The 24,052-nt window shown below is 36.0% G+C and overlaps 1 protein-coding gene and 1 pseudogene across 2 annotated transcripts in view; both read right to left on the bottom strand.

The window, feature by feature from the left end:
• Positions 1-24,052, bottom strand: part of Mdn1 (midasin AAA ATPase 1) — a 148,840-nt gene that overhangs the window by 46,550 nt on the left and 78,238 nt on the right. For both annotated transcript variants that reach the window (XR_009225852.1, XM_046431427.2), the window contains exons 41-57: positions 22,243-22,332; positions 21,876-22,139; positions 21,463-21,724; positions 15,868-16,027; positions 14,675-14,791; positions 13,614-13,822; positions 12,459-12,607; positions 11,742-11,953; positions 11,182-11,402; positions 9,908-10,021; positions 8,245-8,377; positions 7,522-7,637; positions 6,453-6,586; positions 1,653-1,810; positions 1,348-1,468; positions 771-981; positions 187-418 (exon numbers count right to left, since the gene is read on the bottom strand). Coding sequence is in view for 1 of the 2 variants with exons in the window: in XM_046431427.2 (XP_046287383.1) it covers positions 187-418; positions 771-981; positions 1,348-1,468; positions 1,653-1,810; positions 6,453-6,586; positions 7,522-7,637; positions 8,245-8,377; positions 9,908-10,021; positions 11,182-11,402; positions 11,742-11,953; positions 12,459-12,607; positions 13,614-13,822; positions 14,675-14,791; positions 15,868-16,027; positions 21,463-21,724; positions 21,876-22,139; positions 22,243-22,332 (2,903 nt within the window). In the remaining variant the exon portion in view is untranslated. The remainder of the gene's footprint in view (positions 1-186; positions 419-770; positions 982-1,347; positions 1,469-1,652; positions 1,811-6,452; positions 6,587-7,521; positions 7,638-8,244; positions 8,378-9,907; positions 10,022-11,181; positions 11,403-11,741; positions 11,954-12,458; positions 12,608-13,613; positions 13,823-14,674; positions 14,792-15,867; positions 16,028-21,462; positions 21,725-21,875; positions 22,140-22,242; positions 22,333-24,052) is intronic.
• On the bottom strand, positions 16,050-20,588 carry LOC131423799 (coatomer subunit delta-like; annotated as a pseudogene).

Below are 24,052 nucleotides of genomic sequence, written 5' to 3'. Positions count from 1 at the left end.
GGAAAAAAATTCTAGTAACTTTTAGGGGAGAAGCTGAAATAAAGAATCTTTAATAAGATCTGGCTTTCAAAAATAGCAAGTGACCTTCCTGTGCCTCAGCAGCTATACCTCCTTATGTCTGTGCTTTGTTTACAATACAGGAAACACAAAAAATCTATCAAGAAAATAACTGAAAGAATGGCATACCTTCTCAAATAAGCCTGTGTCGTAAAATCAGCTGTCACTTTGTACTGCCAAAGCATAGCCAAGTATTCCATTGCAGGCCATAATTGAACACTCCTGGTGAGTTGAATTAAAGAGGTAAAGTCTGGCTGGGGTGCAAAGGAAGCTTCACCATGCTTTTTCTCCGGAAAACCAAGTGAAAGTCCTTTGGCCTTGAGTTCTAAACACTGAGCACTCACAAGATTCTTCAACTCATCTTCAATTCAGATAAAAAAGAAATGTTGTATTAGAGAAGAGATGGTTAAGAGTTCAGGGTCTAGATTCCCAACAGTTGGCAAAGTGACTATGAGTTTAACATGAGTTAATCAGAGTTAGGCTGCTTAACCTAAGCTCCAAGTTTCTCATTTGTTAAATGATATTAATTTCTGCAAAATTCTAATGAATGGAGTTAAACAATGTATGTAAATTTTAGCTCAATGACTGACATTTATTTAATGGTATTTACACTATACCAAAGTGGGGAAAAATCTAAGGCAAAAACTTAATGGCAGCAGGTAAGAGGATATGCTCAGAGTGTTGACGGTCATTCAAATACCAGAATATATTACCTAGATTGACATCTTCTAGAATATTAGCTCTGAGGATCAATCCCCAGGCCTGCAGGAGACTTTTCTTTAATGTCCACTCAGAAGCAACCACTTGGAGACGACTGAAATCTTCCTGCCATCCACTCTCCCCAACGATAGGCATCTGCTCTCTGATGGCAAGGGCTCTGTTGAGGATTCTCAACTGTGAAAAACACTCTACCACTAGCTTGTCCTGAAACAATAAAACCCAGGAGAGCCTATTAGAGAGCTGAACTATGTTGTTGTTTTTTTTCAGCACCCTAGATTTTTAGGAAAAAAAAAAATTTAAGATTTTTTTTTCATGCTTCTAGAAAACACAGGGTTTCTTTACTCATATTGCTCTGGAGAGATTCTAGAGTAATAAAGTTAGAGCTCTACCCAGCCTTAGCCTCAGGAATAAGTAAAATGATAACATTTAACAAATACATTAGCAGCATTCATTGAACAGTTATGAATTAAGCTTTGCAGTAAGGATGAGTCTGGCTGAATGCCAGATCCCACGTGCCAGAGTTTTAGAAGAACTTGATTCTTTTAATTTACTATATGTTTCCAGGTATACCTTGAAAGGAAATGGTCGTCCCAGGAACTTCTGCAACCTCTTTATACCAATGAAGCCACCAGTTGGGCTACCAAGACAATTTTGAATATGTTCTGACACGGTCTGAACCTCTTTGTAATATCTTTAAAGGAGAAAAAGAGCAGAAGGGAAATAAGGAGGAAATGCTGGATAGGAAAAGAAGTCATTTACATTCAATATTTTCTATAGTATGCCAACAGAATAAACCAAAATTAAATAAGAAATAGCAGTTTTAATTCTAAACCCTCTTATCTTTACACATATTATTCCCTAAATATGAGTCTTACTTGTCTTCATGATTCATCAGGCGTTGGGGGATTTGATGGACTAAATGTTTTAAAACCCAGTGCCAATGGAGAGCAAGCAAAGCCAGACCTGGAGCATCCACTTTTACTGTGTCAGCCACAGTCCAAAACCGGTCCCGCCATCTTAAAGAATCTAAGATCTAAAAACAAAATAAGCCAAGACTACTCACAGACATCTCTTGAAAGGACTCAACTCAACTTACATACACAAGAGGTTTAAAGCTAGACTAGAAAATTTGTTAAGAAAATTAAGGCAGACAAAACAAAAGCCTTTTTTTCTTTGTACTTCAAGTACAATAATAATTTCATTCTTTGTAATGTAATGTAATTTACAAAGAATGAAATTATTGGGTCATATAGTAAACTGTATATATCATTTCATGAGAAATTGACAAATGCAACACAAAGCAGCTGTTTTGTATTACAACCAGCAGAGAAGAGTCCCAGTTGTTCCAGTTCCTTCTCAGTCACTAATTGCCAATCACTAGCTATTGTTAATGATTTTAATTTGAGCTATTTTGATGAGTGAAAACTTACTGCAGTTTTAATTTATATTCCTTTGATAACTGCTGATATTATAATTTTTCAAGTTCTTACTAGGCATTTATATATCTTTGGAGAAGCATCTATTCAAATCTGTTCATTGTAAAAATTGGGTTGTCTTATTATTCTTAGCTATCTTACATAATTCAAGTATTTTGTAAACAATTTCACAGATTTTTCTTAGAAGTACTGATGAATGTAAATTTTTAATGTTGACAAAATCTAATTCATTAGTTTATTTTTTCTTTTATGAAGATTCTAAGAAATCTTTGCTTATCCTTAAATTGTAAAGGTTTTCTCTTAATTGTTCATAGTTTCAGTTTTTTTATTAAAAGGCCTCATTCTATTTTGTGTGTGGGGTCCTGCGGATGAAACCCAGTGGCATTCCACCTTTGAGCTTATACCCTTCATCCTTTATTTTGAGAAAGAGACTACGCGTTGCCCAGACTGGCCTCAAACTTCTGTTTATCTTGCATTGCTTCCAAGTCACTGGGATTATAGGCATGTGAACCATCCAGCTTAGGTTGAGGTAACTTGTATGTAATAATGAGGTAGGGGGAGAAGCTTATTCTTACTTTATGTGGACATCTAATTCCATCACTATTTGTTGAAGAGAATGTTTTTCCTCCATTAAATTACCTTTTCATATTGGCAAAATAAAAGAAAATAGACCACATACATGGAAGCACACTTGTGAATTCTGTTTTGTTTCAGTGGTCTACATGCCTATTCTTGGACTATACCATACCATTTTCATTAATGTAGCTTTGTAATACAAATCATGTAACTGAGTCTCCAGCAATGCTATTTATACTAGTCTCTAGTGATTATCTTTATGAGCTCTTTCAGGTCAAAGCTATGTTATAATAATATGTTATTCACTTATTTTTTTCAGAATTGACATTTAAATAAATTGTATACAAAAAGGACAAACTATGATTGGGTATTTGGCAAAATTATGGTGAGTATAAATGAACAGAATCTGTCACTTCAAGAAAAATATTTGAGAGTATAGTTATCTCTCAGTATACTTGGGGGAAAATAATGCTCAAAATATAATACATGTGGTATATTTGCCTAAAACCTAAACACATTCTCCTGCATACTTGAAGTAATTATCCAAATTATTTATAATACCTAATACAATGTAATTACCATGCAAATAGTTGCTACATTATGTTTATTAGGCGATACTGCCAAGGAAAAAAGTCTACATATGTTTAGTAGAGTTGCAATTAAAACAATTTTTTTCAACCTGAAGTTGGTAGAATCTGAGGATATGGAATCCACAGATACTGATAGACCTAGCCTGATTTTCTCTTAAAATTGGGAGCCATCTTGCCACAAAGCCATGAAAAGATAATTTTGGTTTTACTATAAATTACTGCAAATTCTGAACTAACTTGGAATGCCTGCCCGGGCCTTGAACTCACCCATGCCTGGTTCTTTCTGACCAGATAGCAGCCCTCTCTCAAACTTTAGTGACACCTCATAAATCTTGGCCTTCCCTGGCCAGATAACAACCCTCTCTGAGGCTCTAATGACCTTCATAAATTTTGATGTCAGGGCCAGCAAAAATGTAAACTAGCCTTTGTGTTATCCTCCTCAGAGTTTTGTTATCCAAATCCAAAGTGCAAACTAAATAATGGATTATCACGCATGACAAGTTCTGCAAATATGTTTTTCAGGTTTCAAATGGTCACAGTGTAAGTGACCATGACAAACTTTTTGTCAATTTGTGGTGTGCTATCCAAGAATATTCATTATTATAGGAAATAGATATTAAAAGTATTCTTTCCCTTTCCAAGCTCTTAACTATGGGAGGCCAGTTTTTCTTTACAAACTTAAACCCAAACAACATTCTACAAGACACTGAATGCAGAAGCAGATGTAAAAAATCCAGATTTCTTATCCTAAGACAGACAGAAAAAGACTTGGAAAAATGTCAACCAGTTCCACTCTTCTCACTAATTTTTATTTTCAAAAATAGCTCTGTTGGAGAGCTTTTCTCTCACATGTGAGGCACGGGGTTCCATCCTGAGCACCACATAAAAATGAACAAAATAAAGATATTGTGTCTGGGGGCTGCAGTTGTGGCTCAGTGGCAGAGTGCTCGCCTAGTACATGCAAGGCCCTGGGTTCGATCTTCAGCATCATATAAAAATAAATTAATAAAACAAAGTTATTGTCCATGTACAACTAAAAAAAGTTTTTTTAAGATATTGTGTCTATGTATAACTAATTTTTTAAATTTTATTTATATGAGATAGTATGCTGTTTTTAAGTCCTTTGGGTATAGACTGAGGAGAGGGATAGCTGGGTCAAATGGTGGTTCCATTCCCAATTTTCCAAGAAATTTCCATACTGCTTTCCATGTTGGCTACACCAATTTGCAGTCCCACCAGCAGTGTATGAGTGTACCTTTTTCCCCACATCCTCGCCAACACTTATTGTTGTTTGTCTTCACAATAGCTGCCATTCTGACTGGAGTGACATGAAATCTTAGAGTGGTTTGATTTGTATTTCTCTAATTGCTAGCGATGATGAACATTTTTTCATTATTTGTTGATTGATTGTACCTCATCTTCTGAGAGGTGTCTGTTCAGTTCCTTGGCCCATTTATTGATTGGGTTATTTGGATTTTTGGTGTTTAGCTTTTTGAGTTCTTTATATACCCTAGTGATTAGTGCTCTATCTGATGTGTGAGGGGTAAAGATATGCTCCCAAGATGTAGGCTCTCTATTCACCTCACAGATTGTTTTCTTTGCTGAGAAGAACCTTTTTAGTTTGAGTCCATCCCATTTATTGATTCTTGATTTTAATTCTTGCACCATAGGAGTCTTAAGGAAGTTAGGGCCTAATCCCACATGATGGAGATTAGGGCCTACTTTTTCTTCTATTAGACGCAGGGTCTCTGGTTGTATTTCTAAGTCCTTGATCCATTTTAAATTTGTGCATGGTGAGAGAGAGGGGTTTAATTTCATTTTGTTGCATATACATTTCCAGTTTTCCCAGCACTGTTGAAGAGGCTATCTTTTCTTCAATGTATGTTCTTACCACCTTTGTCTAATATAAGATAACTATAATTATGTTGGTTAGTCTCTGTGTCCTCTATTCTGTACCATTGGTCTACCAGACTGTTTTGGTGCCAATACCATGCTGTTTTTGTTACTATTGCTCTGTAGTATAGTTTGAAGTCTGGTATTGTGATACCACCTGCTTCACTCTTCCTGCTAAGTATTGCTCTAGCTATTCTGGGTCTCTTATTTTTCCAGATGAATTTCATGATTGCTTTTTTTATTTCTATAAGGAATGTCATTGGAATTTTGATCGGAATTACGTTAAATCTGTATAGTGCTTTTGGAAGTATGGTCATTTTAATAATATTAATTCTGCCTATCCAAGATCAAAAATATTTTTTTAAAAATTTGTGTTTACTAAAATCAGTCACATTAACATAAAATGGGGTTACTGTATTTTTAAGCAAGGTTATGAATTTTGTTGTTTCTCAGTTTTAGTTCAAAATACGACAGATGTAATGACATAAATAAAATTCTCTGTGGTCTTTAAGAACTTTTCAGATTATAAAGGGATCTCAAGCCTAAAAGTTTTAAGACCTGCTATTCTATAAGACTTCCTAGAATAATCTGGAATCAAAATTCCATTTAGCCCATATTTGGCAATGTCTTTTCCTTTCTCCACTAAAAAAACTTAATTAAATTAAAATCTGTTAAAATCCAAATGTCCATCAATAAGTGAATAGATGAATAAATTATACATTGACAAAGACAGTATCAACAATAACAAGAAATGATGAAATCATATGGGTGCATCTCAAAATGAACTATCCAGACAAAAAGAACATATATGGCACAATTACAGCCAACGAAAATGCACCTGATCTATAAAAGAAATCATATCAATGACCACATAATTGGGTATAGGCAAAAACAAAGGAAGAATAAACAAAAAGGACATGAGAAAATTTTTACATATGTGGCAAATGTTTGCTATGTTGATTGTGATAATGGTTTCATAAGTATACCCAACATATGTCAATTATACCTCCATAAAGCTTTAAAATATATGGCTGCATAAATAATACTATTAACAACAGTTAGATCTCTCAAATAATATTTGACATACAAAAGAAACTAAAGTTAGTTTGGTCTCTTAAAAAAAAAAATCTTTGTGCCAACACAAATATTATTTAACATAAAAACAGATATAATGCCTCACCTCAATGATATTGGCGTCAGACACCACACCTTGGGGGGATTGTACCCAGAGCAGGATTACTGCATCACAAAGTTCAAAAAAAGCAGCAAGATTGACCACAATTTCATGGGGCAGGCTGTGATAGCTCTCTGGATCTTGGAGATGACATAAATAAGAATATTCCATCAGGTTTAAATTCATCTCTAGACATTTTCAAAATAAATTGTAATTTAGAATTTAATGTTGTTACTAATCCAAAGATCAATTTGGAAAGGTCAAAAATTAAAAGCAAATTCTGTGCCTATTATTAAATTCAACAGATGAGGTATATATGCCTAAAGATAGAAATAATGTTATATTTCATATTATTTAATGGTGCTGGGGATTGAACCCACGTTTCACATATATTAGTCAAGTGCTCTATTATTGAGCTACATCCCTAATCTCATAAATGTCTTAACATAAAATGGAAATTATAAAGATGCATATTTCATATAAGGATTTAAATACAAAACAAAACCAAGTGTATATAGGTTTAGATGGATAGTTAAGACAGGTATGAAAAGGTACAAATGAATCTACTACTAATAGTAGCTGCTGTAAGGATCAACTTTTTCAATTTTTACACTACCATAGTTTAAATTATTTTTATTGTTTTTTCAATTTACAAAAGTTAAGGAGGAAGGGAAAAAAGTAATCTTATAACCAAATGCCTCTGAATATGATCTTTTATAACCAACAGGCCTACTTTTCAAGTCCTAGTGCAACTGCTAAAGATGTGATCTAAAGCATCTCCATGCCTCCCTTTTCTCATTCATAAAGTGAGGACCTACTTACTTCATAGGATTACTATAGAAAGTAAATGAGATCGAGGACATGTAAAGTCTTTAGCTAATAAGCACCTGGCACAGAGTGAGTGCTTAGTAATTGTTAGTCATTACTACTGAGTAAGAGGACATGGCCTGTTTAAAATCAGGACAACAAATCAGAAGTAATCAAAGTAACAGTTGCTGTTCAATATCTTTCAACATTAGCCACATAATACAATCAGATGCTCCACTGAACAACACAAAAGATAAAGTGTTCTTACCTTTATGAAATTCAAAGGACATTCTTAAAACACTATTTCTTAACTTTTTGCCACCAACAGAAATCAAATTTGTTTCAGTAAAAATTCGTTTTTCCCGGTCAAGATAAACAATTGTCCTGGAACAAGATTCAAAATCACAATAATTACTGGTTAAAGGCAGCGTCCAAAGTGCTAGAGCATACCACACTCATGGGTTCACTTTGGGCATCCTCATCAAAATCACAATTTGTAGTGTACTTTCCTGTAATGAACACTACAGTTTTAAAAAAAAATTTGTTACACCGATGGCCAACTACTGGCCAAAAAATTACATGGTAAAAAATATTCGTGGCTGCTACCATAAAAATAAGGAAAGACCAGTTTAAATATAATTATGTAAGTTTACATGTGAGTGTGTACATATATATGCAGGTGCTATGTACATCTCCAACTTCTGAGTATGAGAAATAATGTGGACAGACAGCTAAGGAAAGGACACGTAAGAGAACAAGTAGACAAAAAAGGGAGGAACTGTACAGAATTATAAATATAAACATGGCTATCTATGATGAAAGATTACTAAATCCCATTAATGCTAAGATTGAAGGTACTCATTTCTAGCACTTTTATCACTTATTAGGTTCACAAAATAAAACATACAGCTACATTTGACAGAGTCGTATGAAATGTATAATATGTGAGCCAGTGAGATGAACAGAGTCCAGAGCCCGAGGTTTCACCTACTTGTTTGCAACTGATTCTAAAAGGGAAAAGAGCTGCTTGGGCTGGTCCGTTTGTGGATCATAGTCCATTGAATTTCTAATAATGTCCAAAGCCTGTATATTCCACCGGGGGTCCAGAGGGATCACAAAGTCATCTAGTTAAAAAAAGAAAAAAAGAGTTTTAAACACCTAGCCTACAAGTTTCAGTTGAATATTTTCTTTGTTTTACTTGGATCACACTGATTATCTGATGGGGAAGAAGTGAAACAGAAATTCTATGGGTTTTAATTCAGGATACTAGAAAGCAACACTCAATAGCTTTTATTCTATTTCCTTTCTGAATGAAAGGAAACACATCTACAATGAAAGGAAAGCACAACATCTACAAGTTCTGAAAATCCATTTCACTATAGGACAGAAAGAAAAATTCTGCCAATTAAAGGTAATCCCTGCAAGAATATAAACATCCTAATAACGAATCCATTTCCTTAGAGCCCACTTACTGGTCTGAAAAGAATTCCTAGGGACAATTACCCAATCTATCACAATTTACCATCAAGACAAAAACAAAAACAAACTTAAATGGCGAAAAATGAGAGTATATTTTGTTATCTGCTTCCAATAAGAAAAGCATCTCAGGATGTTATGCTTCGAACCAATTTCCCACTCAGACATGGTTAACATATCTGTAATACTAGCTACTCAGGAGGCTGAGGCAGGAGGATGGCTTGAGCCCAAGTGTTTGAGACCAGCCTAGGGAACTTAGCAAGACCCCCATCTTTTTTAAAAAAAAATAAAATCTTTAGAGTCATATGCTGCTTCATAAACCTTTGACTTAGACTTCGTATGTTTTCTCTAAAGTAGCCAACAACAGCAAGACTCTGACTCTTTAGTTGTGAAAACTCAAAAGAAGGAAATAATACACAAATAATGTAACTGTAATTTGAAGGTTGCTAGGCATGACAGTTCAATGGAATAGTTTAAGAACCATCCACTTCATTGTAGACTACCATGAGCATACTGTGAATGGCAAGGTACTTTAAGGACCTCATATTCCAAAGTCCAGTAATATAGACAGTTACACAAGAGAAAAAGAAAATATTAGAGCTAATGTGTTCTAATAGATAAAGAACAGTGTCTGCTGAAAAATGAAACCTGCTGGTGTCCTTTATATCCGAGTTCCTGAAGACTTCTATACTTGGAAAGCCATGATTTAGTTCAGCCATAATACGACCATAGTTTTCTCTATTATGTGATTTCTTCCAAATATATTCATTGTCTTCAGTGTGCATAAGGTAATTGGTTTAGCACAAAAATATCACACATATTTTTCCCAAAACAAATGGCTAATGGTAATATTTAAGTCAACAAATGAAAATGCAAGTATAAAAAATTAAATTTGCTTTTCTTTGTTGTTTATGCTCTGTAAACTTTATCTTATTCTGTTTCAAAACTAAAAGTAAGTTTGTTCTCTTATTTGTTATTCTTAAAAAATAGTCATCTTGAATACTTTCCAGTACACTGTATATCATTTTCCTTCAGATAATGGAAGGTTTATATCTAGATATCCTGAACCTCCAAAAAATACTCCTACAGTGTAGATGTGATGGGTGTCTTCCCTATAAACTCAAAAGCCCAAGTTTCTAAAACAGTGGCAAGACCTAAAATCAAAAGCAGGTGCAAACCTGTTATATTTGCTTGTAATAGTTTGAAGATATTCCTGACCCCAGCTGAGAGAGAATTTGAGTAAAAATTCCTAAGAGATGCAGCACTGGCTTCCAAATTAATTTGTATTGACTCTGTGGAGAAAGAAGAAGCAATGTTAGACTCTAAAGCATTGCTATCCAACTAAACTTTCTGCAATGATTTAAGTGTTCCATATTTGTCACCTCTGAGCACTTGAAATGTGGCTAGTGCAACTAAGACTTAGATTTTATTTAATTTCAATTCTTTTATATTTGTTTATATGACAGTAGCTCTCTGACTGGTGGCTATCATAGAAGACAATGCAGATAAGAATACTTATATAAATTCTCTTTACACATACTTAGATTACCATGTGTCACATGATAAAAGACAGTCAGTGGCTTACCTACAAGTTCTCTTGGAGTAGAAACTTTCATGTAAACTAGGTAATTTAGTCAACAACTTCTATTAACAAATTTAATGTCCTTTATAACTTAAATAATGTTATTACTGCTTTTTTTTTCCCTCTCTGAATAAAGTACCAAGAAAGTCAGTGTGACAGCTTGGAGCATTGGTATTAAAATGAAATTACAACCATATGTACTTTAAGGAGAAATGAGCTGATCAAAAACAATACCATTCCCAGACAGAATGGCTGTACCCCAGTAGTACAGTAAAAAAGCAAATGTTCAAAACTAAAAAGTAACATAATATAGTACATTGTTTTTTGAATTTGATGAATCTGGAGTACTAAGAATTACACTGGAACAATCATTTATCATGTGAAACATTCAGGGACAGAATTGCTCCTAGCTGTGTGTGGTGGTATACCCCTATGACCACAGCATCTGGGAAGATGAGGCAAGAGGACAAGTTCAAGATCTGTCTCAGCAATTTAGTGACACCTGTTTCAAAATTTAAAAAATTGGGTCTGGGGATATAGCTTAGTTGGTAGAGTGCTTGCGTCACAGGCACAAGGCCCTGAGTTTGATCCCTAGCACCACAAAAATAAATAAAAACAAAAAGGACTGGGGATGCACTTCAGTGGTAATGCACCTTTGGGTTTAATCCTCAATACCAAAAAAAAAAAAAAAAAAAGACTTGCTTTTAAATTGAACCATATAAATAATAATACTCTGTCACAAACCTCTTGCTACAAGAACTCTCAGTTGTAATTTTGCAAGCATAGTCATAGAATAACATAGATGCTGAGGCATTTAAACAAGATTAAGTGAGTGCATATAAATAGTGCAAATTAAGCTTTTCTACTCACCAAGCCCCTGTGGTATGTTCTTGGCTAAATGATAAAGCCATTTAACTCTGAGCATCCAATCCTGATTTGTTGCTCTTTCTATGAGCAGTTTAACAGCCATGGCCAAAACATCTGGTTCATCGATCCAATATGTTTCCACCTCTACTGCATTGAATTTCAGGTTCTCAGGGTTGGAAGACTGCATAATTTTCTCTAAGTCTTGCAAGGTAAGAGGCTGACTCCTGAAATTCATTGAAATGAGACAAAGTTAATAGTAGAACAACCTTTTATTTCACATTTCAAAGAACCATGAAAACTAATTTGCAAATATTGTAGCAAAGAGGAAAAAATGATGATTCCCCACACAAGGATAATTAAAACATGAACGTACATACACACAACCTTAAAAAATAATAAATGGGGAGGGATACTACAATAAGCAATAAACAATAAAAATATGATAGCTGGATAAATAAATGGCTACATAATATAGGTTGAATATATTGTGTTCTGACCATTACAAGCAAAAGCAAAAATCATTTCAGAAACAAGGAGGCACACAAGCTGTGGGCTCCACTGACCTCACCCAGCTGCTGGTTTTCATGCTCATCCTGTTGAGACAGTATGCTAGGATCTGTCCATCCCTTCGGACAATAGAGAGATGAGAATCTTCGGTAGCAAAGAGAGCTGAGGGCACAGAATCTGGCCACAGTCCAGTGGCAAGAATTGAGTTTCCCCAGGTTTCCCGTGCTCGCAGAGAAGAAACACATTTTTCCAGTAAAGCCTGCACGAGCTGGCAAGAGATAAAACACAGAGGCTAGGGTTCTGGTTCAGTGGTAGAACACCTACCTGGCATGCGTGAGGCACTGGGTTTGATCCTCAGCACCATATAAAATAAATAAATACAATAAAGGTATTGTGTCTATCTATAATTGAGAGAGAGAGAGAGAGAGAACACACAAGGTACAAAGGCCCCACAGGTAAGTGCTGTTACCAAAAACGTTAGCAGACAAATGACCACATGACCCTCTCCCAATAACTCTTAGACACATTCTTCAACATTCAATACCAGAAGTTAAATTTAAATTCTACTTTTGATGATAGATGTTTCTTGAAAGGAATATTTATATTTAAGCTATCTTCCAGAAAGTACCTGGACACCAAATCTTCACTAGAGAAAAACTGCAGAGGTCAATTCTCTTACATTGTTAAAGTTGCCATCTATAAGAATAATTTCCCCCTACTCAATAGTACAGTGTATTACAACTTTGAAAGCTGTCCAAAACATTTCACAGTACCTTCTGGTTTGCTGCTGAATGCTGGGAGACAACATATACTTCCCGGCATGCTTCAAAAAAGGCTCTGTCTAAACTCAACCCTCGCTGCAGGTACTGGACAATGAGTATGGCTGTCTGAATTAGAGTAGACACAGAAGATGCTGGAGAACCTATAAAAGGGAAAATATTGCCATCTATGAGCAACAGATTCTTCAAAACCTCTGATGAAAGTGGAAAAATTCTGCTCTCACATCAAACTTCCTATTAGACAACCCCACCCAAGTATTTACTTTAGTAAATAGCCTCTACATAAACTAGAATCTCCTGAGGGCAGGAATAATAGACTTTTAAGAACATTCAAATTCCTACCTCCTATGTTTCCTCCCTTCCTCTCTTGTTGATTACCTGCAGTATAATGTGGGGGACCTCTTCACAGGCATGATAAAACCTGACACCTATATCCAGAATCTCATGCCTGACTCACACTGAAGGTATAAAAATGATCATTACCTCATGAAGGACCACAGGTTTGTTGGATTTTAAAGCCTATTTGAAATCCCAGCTATCAAAATTAACTGACTTTAACAAATTACTCAAACTTCCTGAGCTGTATCTGTAAAATGGAAACAAGAGGCTGGGGATGTGGCTCAGGCGGTAGCACGCTGGCCTGGCATGCATGTGGCCCAGGTTCTATCCTCGGCACCACATACAAAGATTTTGTGTCCGACAAAAAAAATAAATAAATAATATTAAAAAAAATAAAAAAAAATAAAATGGAAACAAATGTCTTGCAGAACTAAATAAGCAACCAGCACTGTATCAAACATATCGTAATTATTAAAAATACAGTATTTAATTTACTATTATTGACCCCGTTTATATACTGAAATATTTGAAATAAGTCAGAGCTGTATCTTTTTTAACTCAAAGTTTCCTCTTTGTTCCATCCTCAAGAGGTAAAGCTAATGAATCTTAGTACCTGCATGCATCATTTACCTGGGGAGCATCTTCAAAATATTGACTCCTATGCCACACCCTGATATGCTGAGGTGTCTGGACACATACGTTTAACAGGCTTTGTGATAATTTATATTTCCACGTACACTAAATGTAAGAACTCCAACATGAATTTCTATAGAACAAAAACTGTAGAGGCCCAGAGGTCAAGCACCTCACCTATAATAGTGCTTTGGGTCTCCATGTGTAGAGACAAGAGTATGTCACACACACTGTCTCCAACCAATCCAAGGCTGTGCAGCAGAACTTTCAAATCCAGGTTGTCGGGAATGCTCTCATCGCCTTCTCCTGAAATGTAGACTTCGAGTCCACGATTTCTCATAGCTCTGGATATTTCTCCATGAACAGGATCCATTGAAAGAAAAAGCCTGGTAAGATGGCAATTCAGAGGAAAAGAAAATATTTTAAATCCCAGTGCAACTCATTTTGTAGCTCAGCAATAACTTGTAAGGACAAAGCCTATGTGGTACATCTCTAGGGAGTTCATATAGGAAGACACCACTAATAAAGCAAGGGACCACACCATCTCCTACATTATTCTATATTCTTCTTCCAACAAGTATCAACATTGCAAATCAGTTTTTCAAAACCTACTTTCCGATATTTCCCAAATCAAGCAGTGACAATTCATCATTCTAACTCACAGAGAGCAGAAAAAAAAACTGTGTTCTCCTGTAATAATTTCTTACATTCAATGTCCATCAACATCCCATCTAGCCATCTGTCATCTCACACTTATGTTCAAGAAAGAACAGATGATTCCCTGCTGACCCTCCCCATCCCAAACCTGCTCCTTGCCAGTATTCCCTTGCTCAATGAAACACTCTCATTTACGTAATTACATAATGCAAACACTTAAGTGCCTTCATTGCTCCATTTTCTCAACTCACAACTCTAATAGCAAGTCCCATGCATCTGATTACCCTTGTCTAAGTCATGATTACCTCCTGCCTTGACTACTGCAAAAGGATTGTGACTGGTCTCCCAACTTCCATCCTTTCACCAACCCAAGGGAAGGACCTTACCTCTCATTTACCACTGTGCCCCCAGAGACTAGTAGTGCCTGACAAACAGCAGAACCTCAATAAATATCTGTTTCAACCAAATGAATGAATGCATAACTCAGTGTAAGTATAACATATAAGGAGATCCTACTCTATGTCTACCTCTGCTACCAAGACTGCCAGATTCTTAGGCAGAAAAATTAGAGATACAAATACCTGAAATTGGGATTGGGTGTTATTGTGGGAGTGGATCCATCTATCATTCCTCTTTCACTAATGGTGAGGACGCCTCCAGGTTCAAGCAAAGCATTCAAACGATCCAGCACTGATGGGCTGCACAGAAAGAACTCAGATGTTAGACATACATACAAGCTACTGTGACTCTATTTTCCAACTGCTTCTGACCCATATATTCCTTTTAGTATGGATCATTCCCCATAAAGAACTCTGAAGTTTAGATTTCCCACTGATTCCCCTTCTCATTCTCTAAGGCACATAGCCTAGAGCTTCATTCACACTAAATAAAACATTTGTAAATAATTAGTGAAATTAAGGAAAATGATAGTAAGCACCCTGTACTATATGCCTTTCTCTTCCTCTACCCCAATATTATCAAATCCACTTAAAGGTATCTGGATTTCAACATAAAATACTCAGAAAGAAGCTTTAAGGGAAGGGACAGGGATATGGTTCAGTGGTACAGTACTTTCCTAGCAAGTGTAAGGTGCTGGGTTCAATCCCTAGCATCACAAAAACACAAAATAAATCAAAAGCTTTGGGAGAGCTTCTGTTTTGCTAATTGTATAGGTACAGTAGCTTCACACTTGTCATTTTCCTTATTTTAGGATCAAAAGTGACATATGGTTGAACTGTCATTATCAGTGCATGTTTGCTAAATGCCTGCATCTGTGTCAGATGCTACATTTCAAAAACCTGCATTTAAGACTGCTCCTAAAAAAAAAAGATCGGTCCTAACAGAGCCAGATGTGGTGGTGCATGACTTTAATCCCAGAGGCTGAGGCTGGAGGATGTCAAGTTCTAAGCCAGCTTCAGCAACTTAGGGAGACCCTATCTTAAAAAATAAAAAGGGGTGAAAACATGGCTCAGTGGTTACATGCCCCTGGATTAAATCTCTGGTACCAAAAAAATAAAAAAATAAAATAAAAGGCTCAACTCAAAAGAATTGTTATGTGGAAAAGCAATTTAATTTTGTTAATCTTTACTTCAGGTGTTTAATGATCAAATACTATTGTTTGCCATGGGGAAGTCTACAAAATATGGCTGAAACTGCATTTGCTAGTTAAGAAAAACAATGGATCAAAAATATAGATTCCATCTTGCTTTCTACTCTGATACGCATATCTCAAGTTTCAATCAGGCCTACTCATGATTGGGGATAAGGTTCTTACTTGCAGAAGTTAACATTGTCCATCAGAAGCCAGTCTCCAGACTTCAGGGCCCGAACTAATATGCTGTCAACCCATTCAAATGTGCCATGACTATGGCCACTGGTTGACTGCATAAGCCTCACCCCAAAACTTCGGAAATCTTCCACAAGTTTGGCAAACTCTGAAATATCACAGACAAGATCAACATGCACACTACTTTCAAACCAAAGCAAAACAAAAACAGAAAAACAACCTCCAAAACTAAGAATTTATTAAAAGAAAGATTGAACTAGGGATGTAGTATAGTAACGGAACTTGCCCATCATATGCCATGCCCTAGGTTCAATCTCAGTTTTTTTAAATGATTCTTAACAGAATAATAAATAGGATTTCATAGGTAAGAAAATTAGGTTTGGGATAGAAACTTCAGTGGTTTTTTGAATTAGTGGCTACATACTCAAAGTTGACTGTGGGTGACAGAAAGGAAAATAATTTTTCTTTAGCCATAATCTCTCAAATGGCAGAAAGAGGATAAGCTCTCTAACTTACTGCTATATTATACTATTATATGAAAACACTTTAAGTTGGTGAAGTGCAACTAAAATCATTAAACTGGACTTCATTTATAATGGGCATACCATGCATTTATAATAGCAACTGGTATTTATTTGCCAAATCCTCTATAGTTTAAACAGCCCCTCCCTGGAAAATTTTCAGCTGATTTTTTTTTTATATTATGTCATGATCCATTTTCATACCACAAGATAATGTATGTTGGATTCCTAATTCAAGCTATGAACATGCTTGAACTTAAGCTCCCACTATAAAAAACTTGAAAACTGGGGAAAATATGGAAAGCAACTGCTTTTAGACATCGGAAAACACATGCAGCACAGAACTGTGACATCTGAGGGAAAAGAGAAAAAAAAAGATAAGGTTAAGCCATATAATTGCCCTGGATTTCTGCCTGGAAGTTGTTTGTGCTGGGGATTGAACGCAGCAGGGCCTCATGAATGCTAGGGAAGCACCCCAGAGGCTTCAATAAGTTGAGGACAGACCAAGGTAACTAGAATGAGAAGAATATGAGAGGAGGGACCTACTCAGATAAAGAACTCCCAAAAATCTAAATAAGGGCCTTTTCTTTTTTTTTTTTTTTCATTTTATAATCCTCTATTTGATTAAAAAATTTACTTTCTTTGTGTACACTGGAATGTTATATTCCCTATGTATTTTACAGGGTTACAAAATGTCTCTCATTTTAGGTATTACCCCAAAAGTAATTTCAGGAAAAAAAAACTGTGAAATGAAACTTGACTTTTTAAAAATCATATAGACAAGCAATTCTCAAAAATGGATTAATACGATTTCTTGCCTACTTAACTATAAGACACACTTCTTGTCCCAGTCCCCTTCCTCAGAAAAACCTCATGTGGAAACCAAGCTAGAGATAAGGATTCCTCCCAGATGCAGTTAGGGGAAAGGGAAAGGCCAGAAATTTCTTTGGCAAGCAATTCCAGTCAGCCGTTTATGACTGCTTTGCTTCACGTACAGTACACTCTTTGCATGGAGGGCTGGATGTTCAGAGGGAGCAGTGGTCTCCAAATAGAGGTCACCTGCCTCTTCCCACTGCCAGGGCCTGCAGCCACTAGACCCCTACCCTACTAAGTGCAATACTGGGTTAAAGGCCAAAGATGGGCTGGCTGATGCTGTTCTCCATTGAAAAAGTAATGGGTGAAATGGAGCTGAGAAACAATCATTATATGATGACACTCAAAAGGTTTAGGGGGAGGAAAGATTTCAAGATACAGGGATAGACAGGCTGGTGGAAAATGCTAGGTTGGCTGCAAGGAAATACAGAACACAAGAATAATTCCTACACAACCAATATAATCAACAGCCTCTTGAAATACTACAACTTCAGTGGTGGAAATGGAGTTTCTCTGATAGTTCAGGGCTAAATGGACTGGCAAAAAGTATCACTGAACTCAGAGCCTCCAAAATCATTACCTCTTTTCTGCTAGAAAGGAGAAGACTGATGAAAGAGCAATCAGGAAGAAGGAGGTAGGTGGTGAAGTTGAGGAATGTGAATGCATTCCAAAGACTGTTTTGGCTCAAGTACCCAAAATGTAGATCTCATCAATCACTGGCAGGCACCACTCCAAGGTATTTCATCAACTGTCATGTTGATACTCCCCATGATCTCATCAATCACTGGTGTGCCAACAATTGATGGAAGTGGGACGGTGATAACTACATCTTTCAGTTCTAAATTATCTTCCTGTAGCTCATATTCTATCTTGACATCACAGCCATTTCTACTCCAGCAATTAATTTTCAGTGGAATAAAAGATTCCTCTGTGGTCTGTAGTCTCAATTTTAGCAATCCTACAACACTATTGACTGGAAATGACTTCTCTGGATTCTTTAAGGCAATTAGAGACTCTGAGGTGAAAAGTTTTTTATCCACATTCGGATGAGTCTGTAGGTGTTCCCCTTTCTTATCTTCATTTTCCAAACGAAGACAAATTTGGCCAAGTTTGTCATCTTAGATCCTAAGCATGATCATGCCATGCAATTCCATATTCTGTTACCAAAACACAGGTTAGTGTAATCTTTTCTTCAATCTTCATATACACACGTTCCATTTTAATAGGTGGAGCATGTACTTTGGCTGCTTCAAAGGTACATTTGCCTGTATTAGAGGACATGATAGTTTTACTTTCAGATATCAATTTGTCCACAAAGTTATCTACTTCCTTTCCTTTGGCTCCAAATTCCAAAGCCTTGCTAGGACCTGAATTCTTGGCTGGTGCAGGTGCCACTTTTGGTTTATCAGTTTCAATGATGGTTTTTGTGATCATGGCAGCTGTGCTGCCTCTAGATACTGCAGAGATACCAAATCCCAGTGGTTTTTTTCCTGTGTGTCTCTGCATCTCTTCAGGCGTCTGGTAATTCTTTTGCTTTACGCTGCATCTCAACCTTAGCTTCACGTTCTTGACTGCTCTCAACACTTTCTCCTCATGAGAATCCATTTCTGTGAAGGTTCTGATTTGTGCCAGGTTAACATTCTCCTGGTATCCCAGGGCAACGATTCCATCAAAAAAAGCAAAAATCAAATCAAAACAGTGCTCAGATATTTCATTCTCCTCTAAGGCTCAGCAATACTCAGGAATCACTCTTGAGAAGAGCCTTAGTGTTTCCAAATCTTTTAAATTGTTGCTGTTTTTGGTAGAGATTATTAGTACCATGTATACTTTCTCCATAGGATGATAGCATCTGTTACACTCTCCGTTTCAACAAACGTATGCTGTTTTCCAGTGTTCATGAGCTTTGGGAAAGCTGCTTCAAGCCAAGTTTGGGTCATTTCCACAAACTGTTGAGAAACAATAGACTTTCCTGCTTTTGTGCAGACTGCTGCTGCCAACAGCACCATGGTGAGGAAGGTGGTGTGCATACCCATGCTCTGGCTCCACTGACAGGGCCAGGTCCATGGCCTCTCTGGACCTGCTGCCCTCCTAACAGAAGCAGCTGCTGCTTTGCGTCTTACCAAGATGGTAACCCTGAGCCATGTCCAATAAGGGCCTTTTTGACTAAATAACTAAATGCATACACATGTAAAGGATAAAGCTCTATAAAAATGAGCAAAAACTTCCAAGAAAAGGACAATTACTAGAGAGATGTGATCTGAACAATTCCCAGAGTTCACACAGGTTGAGTATCAATCCACTTCAACAACCAAAGTAGAGACCCCAGCAAATATACAGGATACTTAGTGAGATGCTGCAGATACAGGCCTCAGCAGTGGGGTGATCCAACACTAGAGGAAAGGCCACCCTAGCCCCTACCTTTAAAAAGCAATCCCAAATAGATCAAAATGATCCTTAAGCAACTTACACCAAGAAAAGCCCAAGAATCTCTAAAGACAGTAACAAAATGCAGAACTCAGCATCTTAAATTCACAATGTCTGGCATATGATCAAAACTACTACACATACAAAGAACAATGAAAATAAGGCCCATAAAGAGAAGAAAAGCAGTCAACAGAACACACCCATAAATTAAATAAAGACATCAATACAAGCAATTAGAAATATGCTCATTATGCAAAGGGATTTAAAATAAAATTATAAACATAATGAGAACTATATTTTAAAAGCCATAAAAGTTCATCATAGAAACATTAAGATATAGCTGGCCATCATGGCACATGCCTAAATCCCAGTAACTTGGGAGGATGAGACAAGAGGACAACAATTTTGACGTCAGCCTGGGCAAATCTAGTCTCAAAATAAATTTTTCTAAAGAGGGACTGGGGGTATAGCTCTGCGGTAGTGTAGCCCTGGGTTCAATCCCCAGTACCATACATGCACATAAAAGACATTAAAATATATAGTTAAAAATGGAGAAAAATATTTTTTAACCAAAAATAAAAAAGATCAACCATTTTAGATCCAGCTTTTTCACTCTATTAATATCCCTAAGAAATTGATAAATCAACATGAATTTTAGAAAATACTGAAAATATGCTACGAAAACTCATCCTAATCCTAGATATCTAATTTTATATTGACTTCTGAAAGAAATAATACATCACTAGATTCATAGCTTTATAGTGCAAAAACTTGGATTCAAAACTTAGTCTAATCTTAAGACCCTGGGCAGTTTATTATTTAACTTTAATGAGCATTCCTTTCTTCATCTATGATTTGGAGGTAATCTTTTCTATAACATTTTGTCAAGGATTAAAAGTACATATATATATATATATATATATATATATATATATACTTTATATGTATTTTTTCAGTGTAATGTGTACTAATCAATATAAATTCATCTGTGCTGAATTTTACAATATTCATATTTAAAAAAATATATGAAGTGATGTGACTCCATCAAATACCCTTTAATAATTAATTTAAGTAAATAAGTAAAGATTTTCCAGTTCAAATAGTGGCCTTGAATCAAGAAATCACTCAACAGTGAAATCATACCCTTTTATACTATATTAGAGAGCTAGAAGTGAAAAGTTTGATTTCTTTATCCCTGAGGATCAACTCTTCAGTTTCAAGCAGTCTTTAGAAATAAAGGATGACAATCTAATGACAAACCAACTCATAGGCCTCTACATTTAAGAGTCCCTTAGTGCATTCTCATCACCTTTTGAAAAAGTACCACTACAAAAGGAACGATTAAAGTTTCCATGTTAATCAGGCAGAAATGATATTTTTCCTCTTATGTAAACATACACACCCTATAAATCCATACTCTTTCAATTTAAAATGCTTACTTTGAGAAATTACTAATATGTAAAAACAAAAACACCCCAAAAAACCCCAAAAATCAAAAAATAAAAACTTCACATGAAACTAATTAAGCATTATAACTTTATATATATAAAATGAGCCATAAAGCTTGATAAGGCAATCATTTTCCTGTTTGCTTTTTTAGGATCATCAATCTATAATATGTTACCTCAGCTTCATTATAATTTCAAGGAAGTTTTGATTGTTAATTCATTAAAAATATGGGCATGACATTCACTATTATATTCCCATAAATGGATACAATATGGGCAATGCCAAGTGTATGATATACACATCCAAATATACATACCTGCCTTGGAGTATGAGTTGATTTTATTATTGAGTCTCTGCATAAGTAGCAATACCGCTTCCAGTTTATTGACAATTTCCACTGTGATACCTTGACCATCTTCTCCAAGACACTTGGGTTTGTAAGTCAAAAGGAAATGGCTCCATGCACGCAGCACTACTTCTGCATCCTCAGCACTGATAAGAAGGCTATCCCGTAACAATGCCCTTAAAGTACCCTCCACTTTCTCCAGCAGCTCCCTCCAAGGTCGTATGAGATCAACCTGCAATATCCAGAACATAGGAACGCATTATCATAGGCACTGGCCAGAGTCAGAGGATACTGTTATCTGTAGTCACCACTAACACAGAAGACTCTTAATCAATCCACAGGGCTTTATCTTTTACCTCACAATGTGAAGGTAGACATGTTACCTGCTCAAATCCACCCAGAAGCTCAGTAGTATCCATTGCACTGTTCATGGCCATGATCTTTAATGTGTGGCCAGTAAGTTGTGCCAAAAGCTGGACCAGGCTGGTCTTGCCAACAGAGGCTGGCCCCACAAGGATGACCATCCAGCTCATCTGCACACATTTCATGATGGACTCCAGGGACTGGAATGACTGGTGCAGAAGTGAAAGGGGCCGGCGAGATGGGTGAGGAGCATAGCTGCCACGGGAAAGGACTGAGTAGCCCAGCTGAAAAAACATGCCAATGACATATCACAAGCAAACATGGTAGTGGGAATAGAGAAACCATAGAAAATTGTAAAAGAATAGAGGGTTATCTTTATCTCCTCACCTGAACTTCATAGGGAGTGATATGAAATAGTCTGGTTCCTGTGTATGGGTTAGAATTTGAACCAAATACATCCTTGAACACAGCAATGACCTAAAGTAAAAAATGATTCAATCAAGATACAAATCTCTCTACCAAATTCTTATGCACACCTTCTGGAATATTTCTAGGAAAAAAAGCCTAGTGATTAGAGTCACTATATTCAGAGAACATGAGCCACACTTTCCTTAGCCTTTTGAATATTGTCTTACAGAAAACCATAGACTAGGGCTGGGGTTGTGGCTCAGTGGTAGAGCACTTGCTTAGCATGTGTAAAGCACAGGGCTTGATTCTCAGTACCACATAAAAATAAATAAATAAAATAAAGGTATTGTGTCCAATTACAAATAAAAAATTTTTAAAAAAGAATAAATGAATAAAATAATGGTCCATTAATGTTTTTAAAATATTTTAAAAAAGCATTGACTGAATTTACTAATTCTCTCAAATAAAAGTAAACTCGAATTCAAGTACACAGTAATCACATAACACCAAACTATGTGAGAATCTAGTGAGAATGTACCAAAAATTAAAATGAAGCATAGACCACAAATCTAGAGACAAAAACCCTGATTTCATCCTTCAAGATAATATCTAAAAAGAGAGTAGAAGAGAATAGTAATACAAAGATTATAAAGAATAACTATTTACTGACCACCAACTGTGTATCAGACACCATATTATGTATTAGGTTGTTTGATAGATTACTTCTGGTCTTTATAGCCATGCAAAAGAGTTATCATTTCCATTTTATAGATAGAAATAATGGGGTTTAAAAATCTAAGCCAGTCTAACTCTAAAAATACCATGTAATCACTCTAGATACTTATGTAGATGTGATAATCAAAGTTGTTTCTCTAACCAGTTATTTAGTTATCTCTTCCCTAATAGAAAAGCTGTTAGAAAACTTCCTATTAACTATTTATTTATGAGTATCTTTAAAATAAATAAAAGGAGTGGTGAAGAAAAACGTGTTTCTAAAGCACATAATTGCCTCTCCCTAATGTTCTGCCAGAGGTTTAAAATTATAAATTCACAATCTAGCTGGTTTATTTTGGAAAATAATACATTTAATTCGTTTAGGCCCTCCCAATTTTAACAGCCTCTTTCTATTTTTATCTTTCCTAATGTTCTCTATCTTCAGAAAACACCTATTTGGTTAGAAAGCACAGAACCCTTCCACACACCAGTGACACACCCATCTGACCTATCATAAATCACAAGAACACTGGTTGATATTATGGTTACAATTAATATGCTATAGGTTTGAGTATCATTATCCAAAATGCTTGGGACCAGAAGTATTCACAATTTCCTTTTTTTTATTGCATTCTGGAATATTTGTATACACATAATTATAATAATCTTCTACTCTATACTTTGAATATAACCCTTGCTGCTCTGCAGTTACACTTTTTTTTTTTAATGGACACGTTTCTTTCTCTTCCTCTCTCCCTGCTCCTCCCTAATCTCTCTACTCTCTAATCTCAGGGGAAATAGAATTACCTTTCTTCCCCATTTTAAAAGGCAGATTTAGGAATGAAGTAAACCAGACTTTTGGGATGGCACCAGAACTTCTTAGAAATGACATAACTCCATCAGAGAACATGTGGAATATAGCCTTTGAATCACCTCTATAAAAGTTGCCTGCTCCTACTGATGGGTAGAATCACACTCTCTGAGACAGGATTCCCCTATGTTTTTCCTTTGCTAGCAAAGCAATAAACATTTTTCCTTTCTCTCAAAACCATATCCTCGTTATTGAATTGGCACT

The sequence above is a fragment of the Marmota monax genome, unplaced genomic scaffold (genome assembly GCF_021218885.2).
Source record: "Marmota monax isolate L192 unplaced genomic scaffold, Marmota_monax_Labrador192_F-V1.1 WCK01_AAM20220418_F8-fsc00013, whole genome shotgun sequence".
NCBI classification, from domain to species: Eukaryota; Metazoa; Chordata; class Mammalia; order Rodentia; family Sciuridae; genus Marmota; species Marmota monax.
Note: the sequence above shows the minus strand (reverse complement) of the source record. Positions and strands in the feature narration are given on the sequence as shown.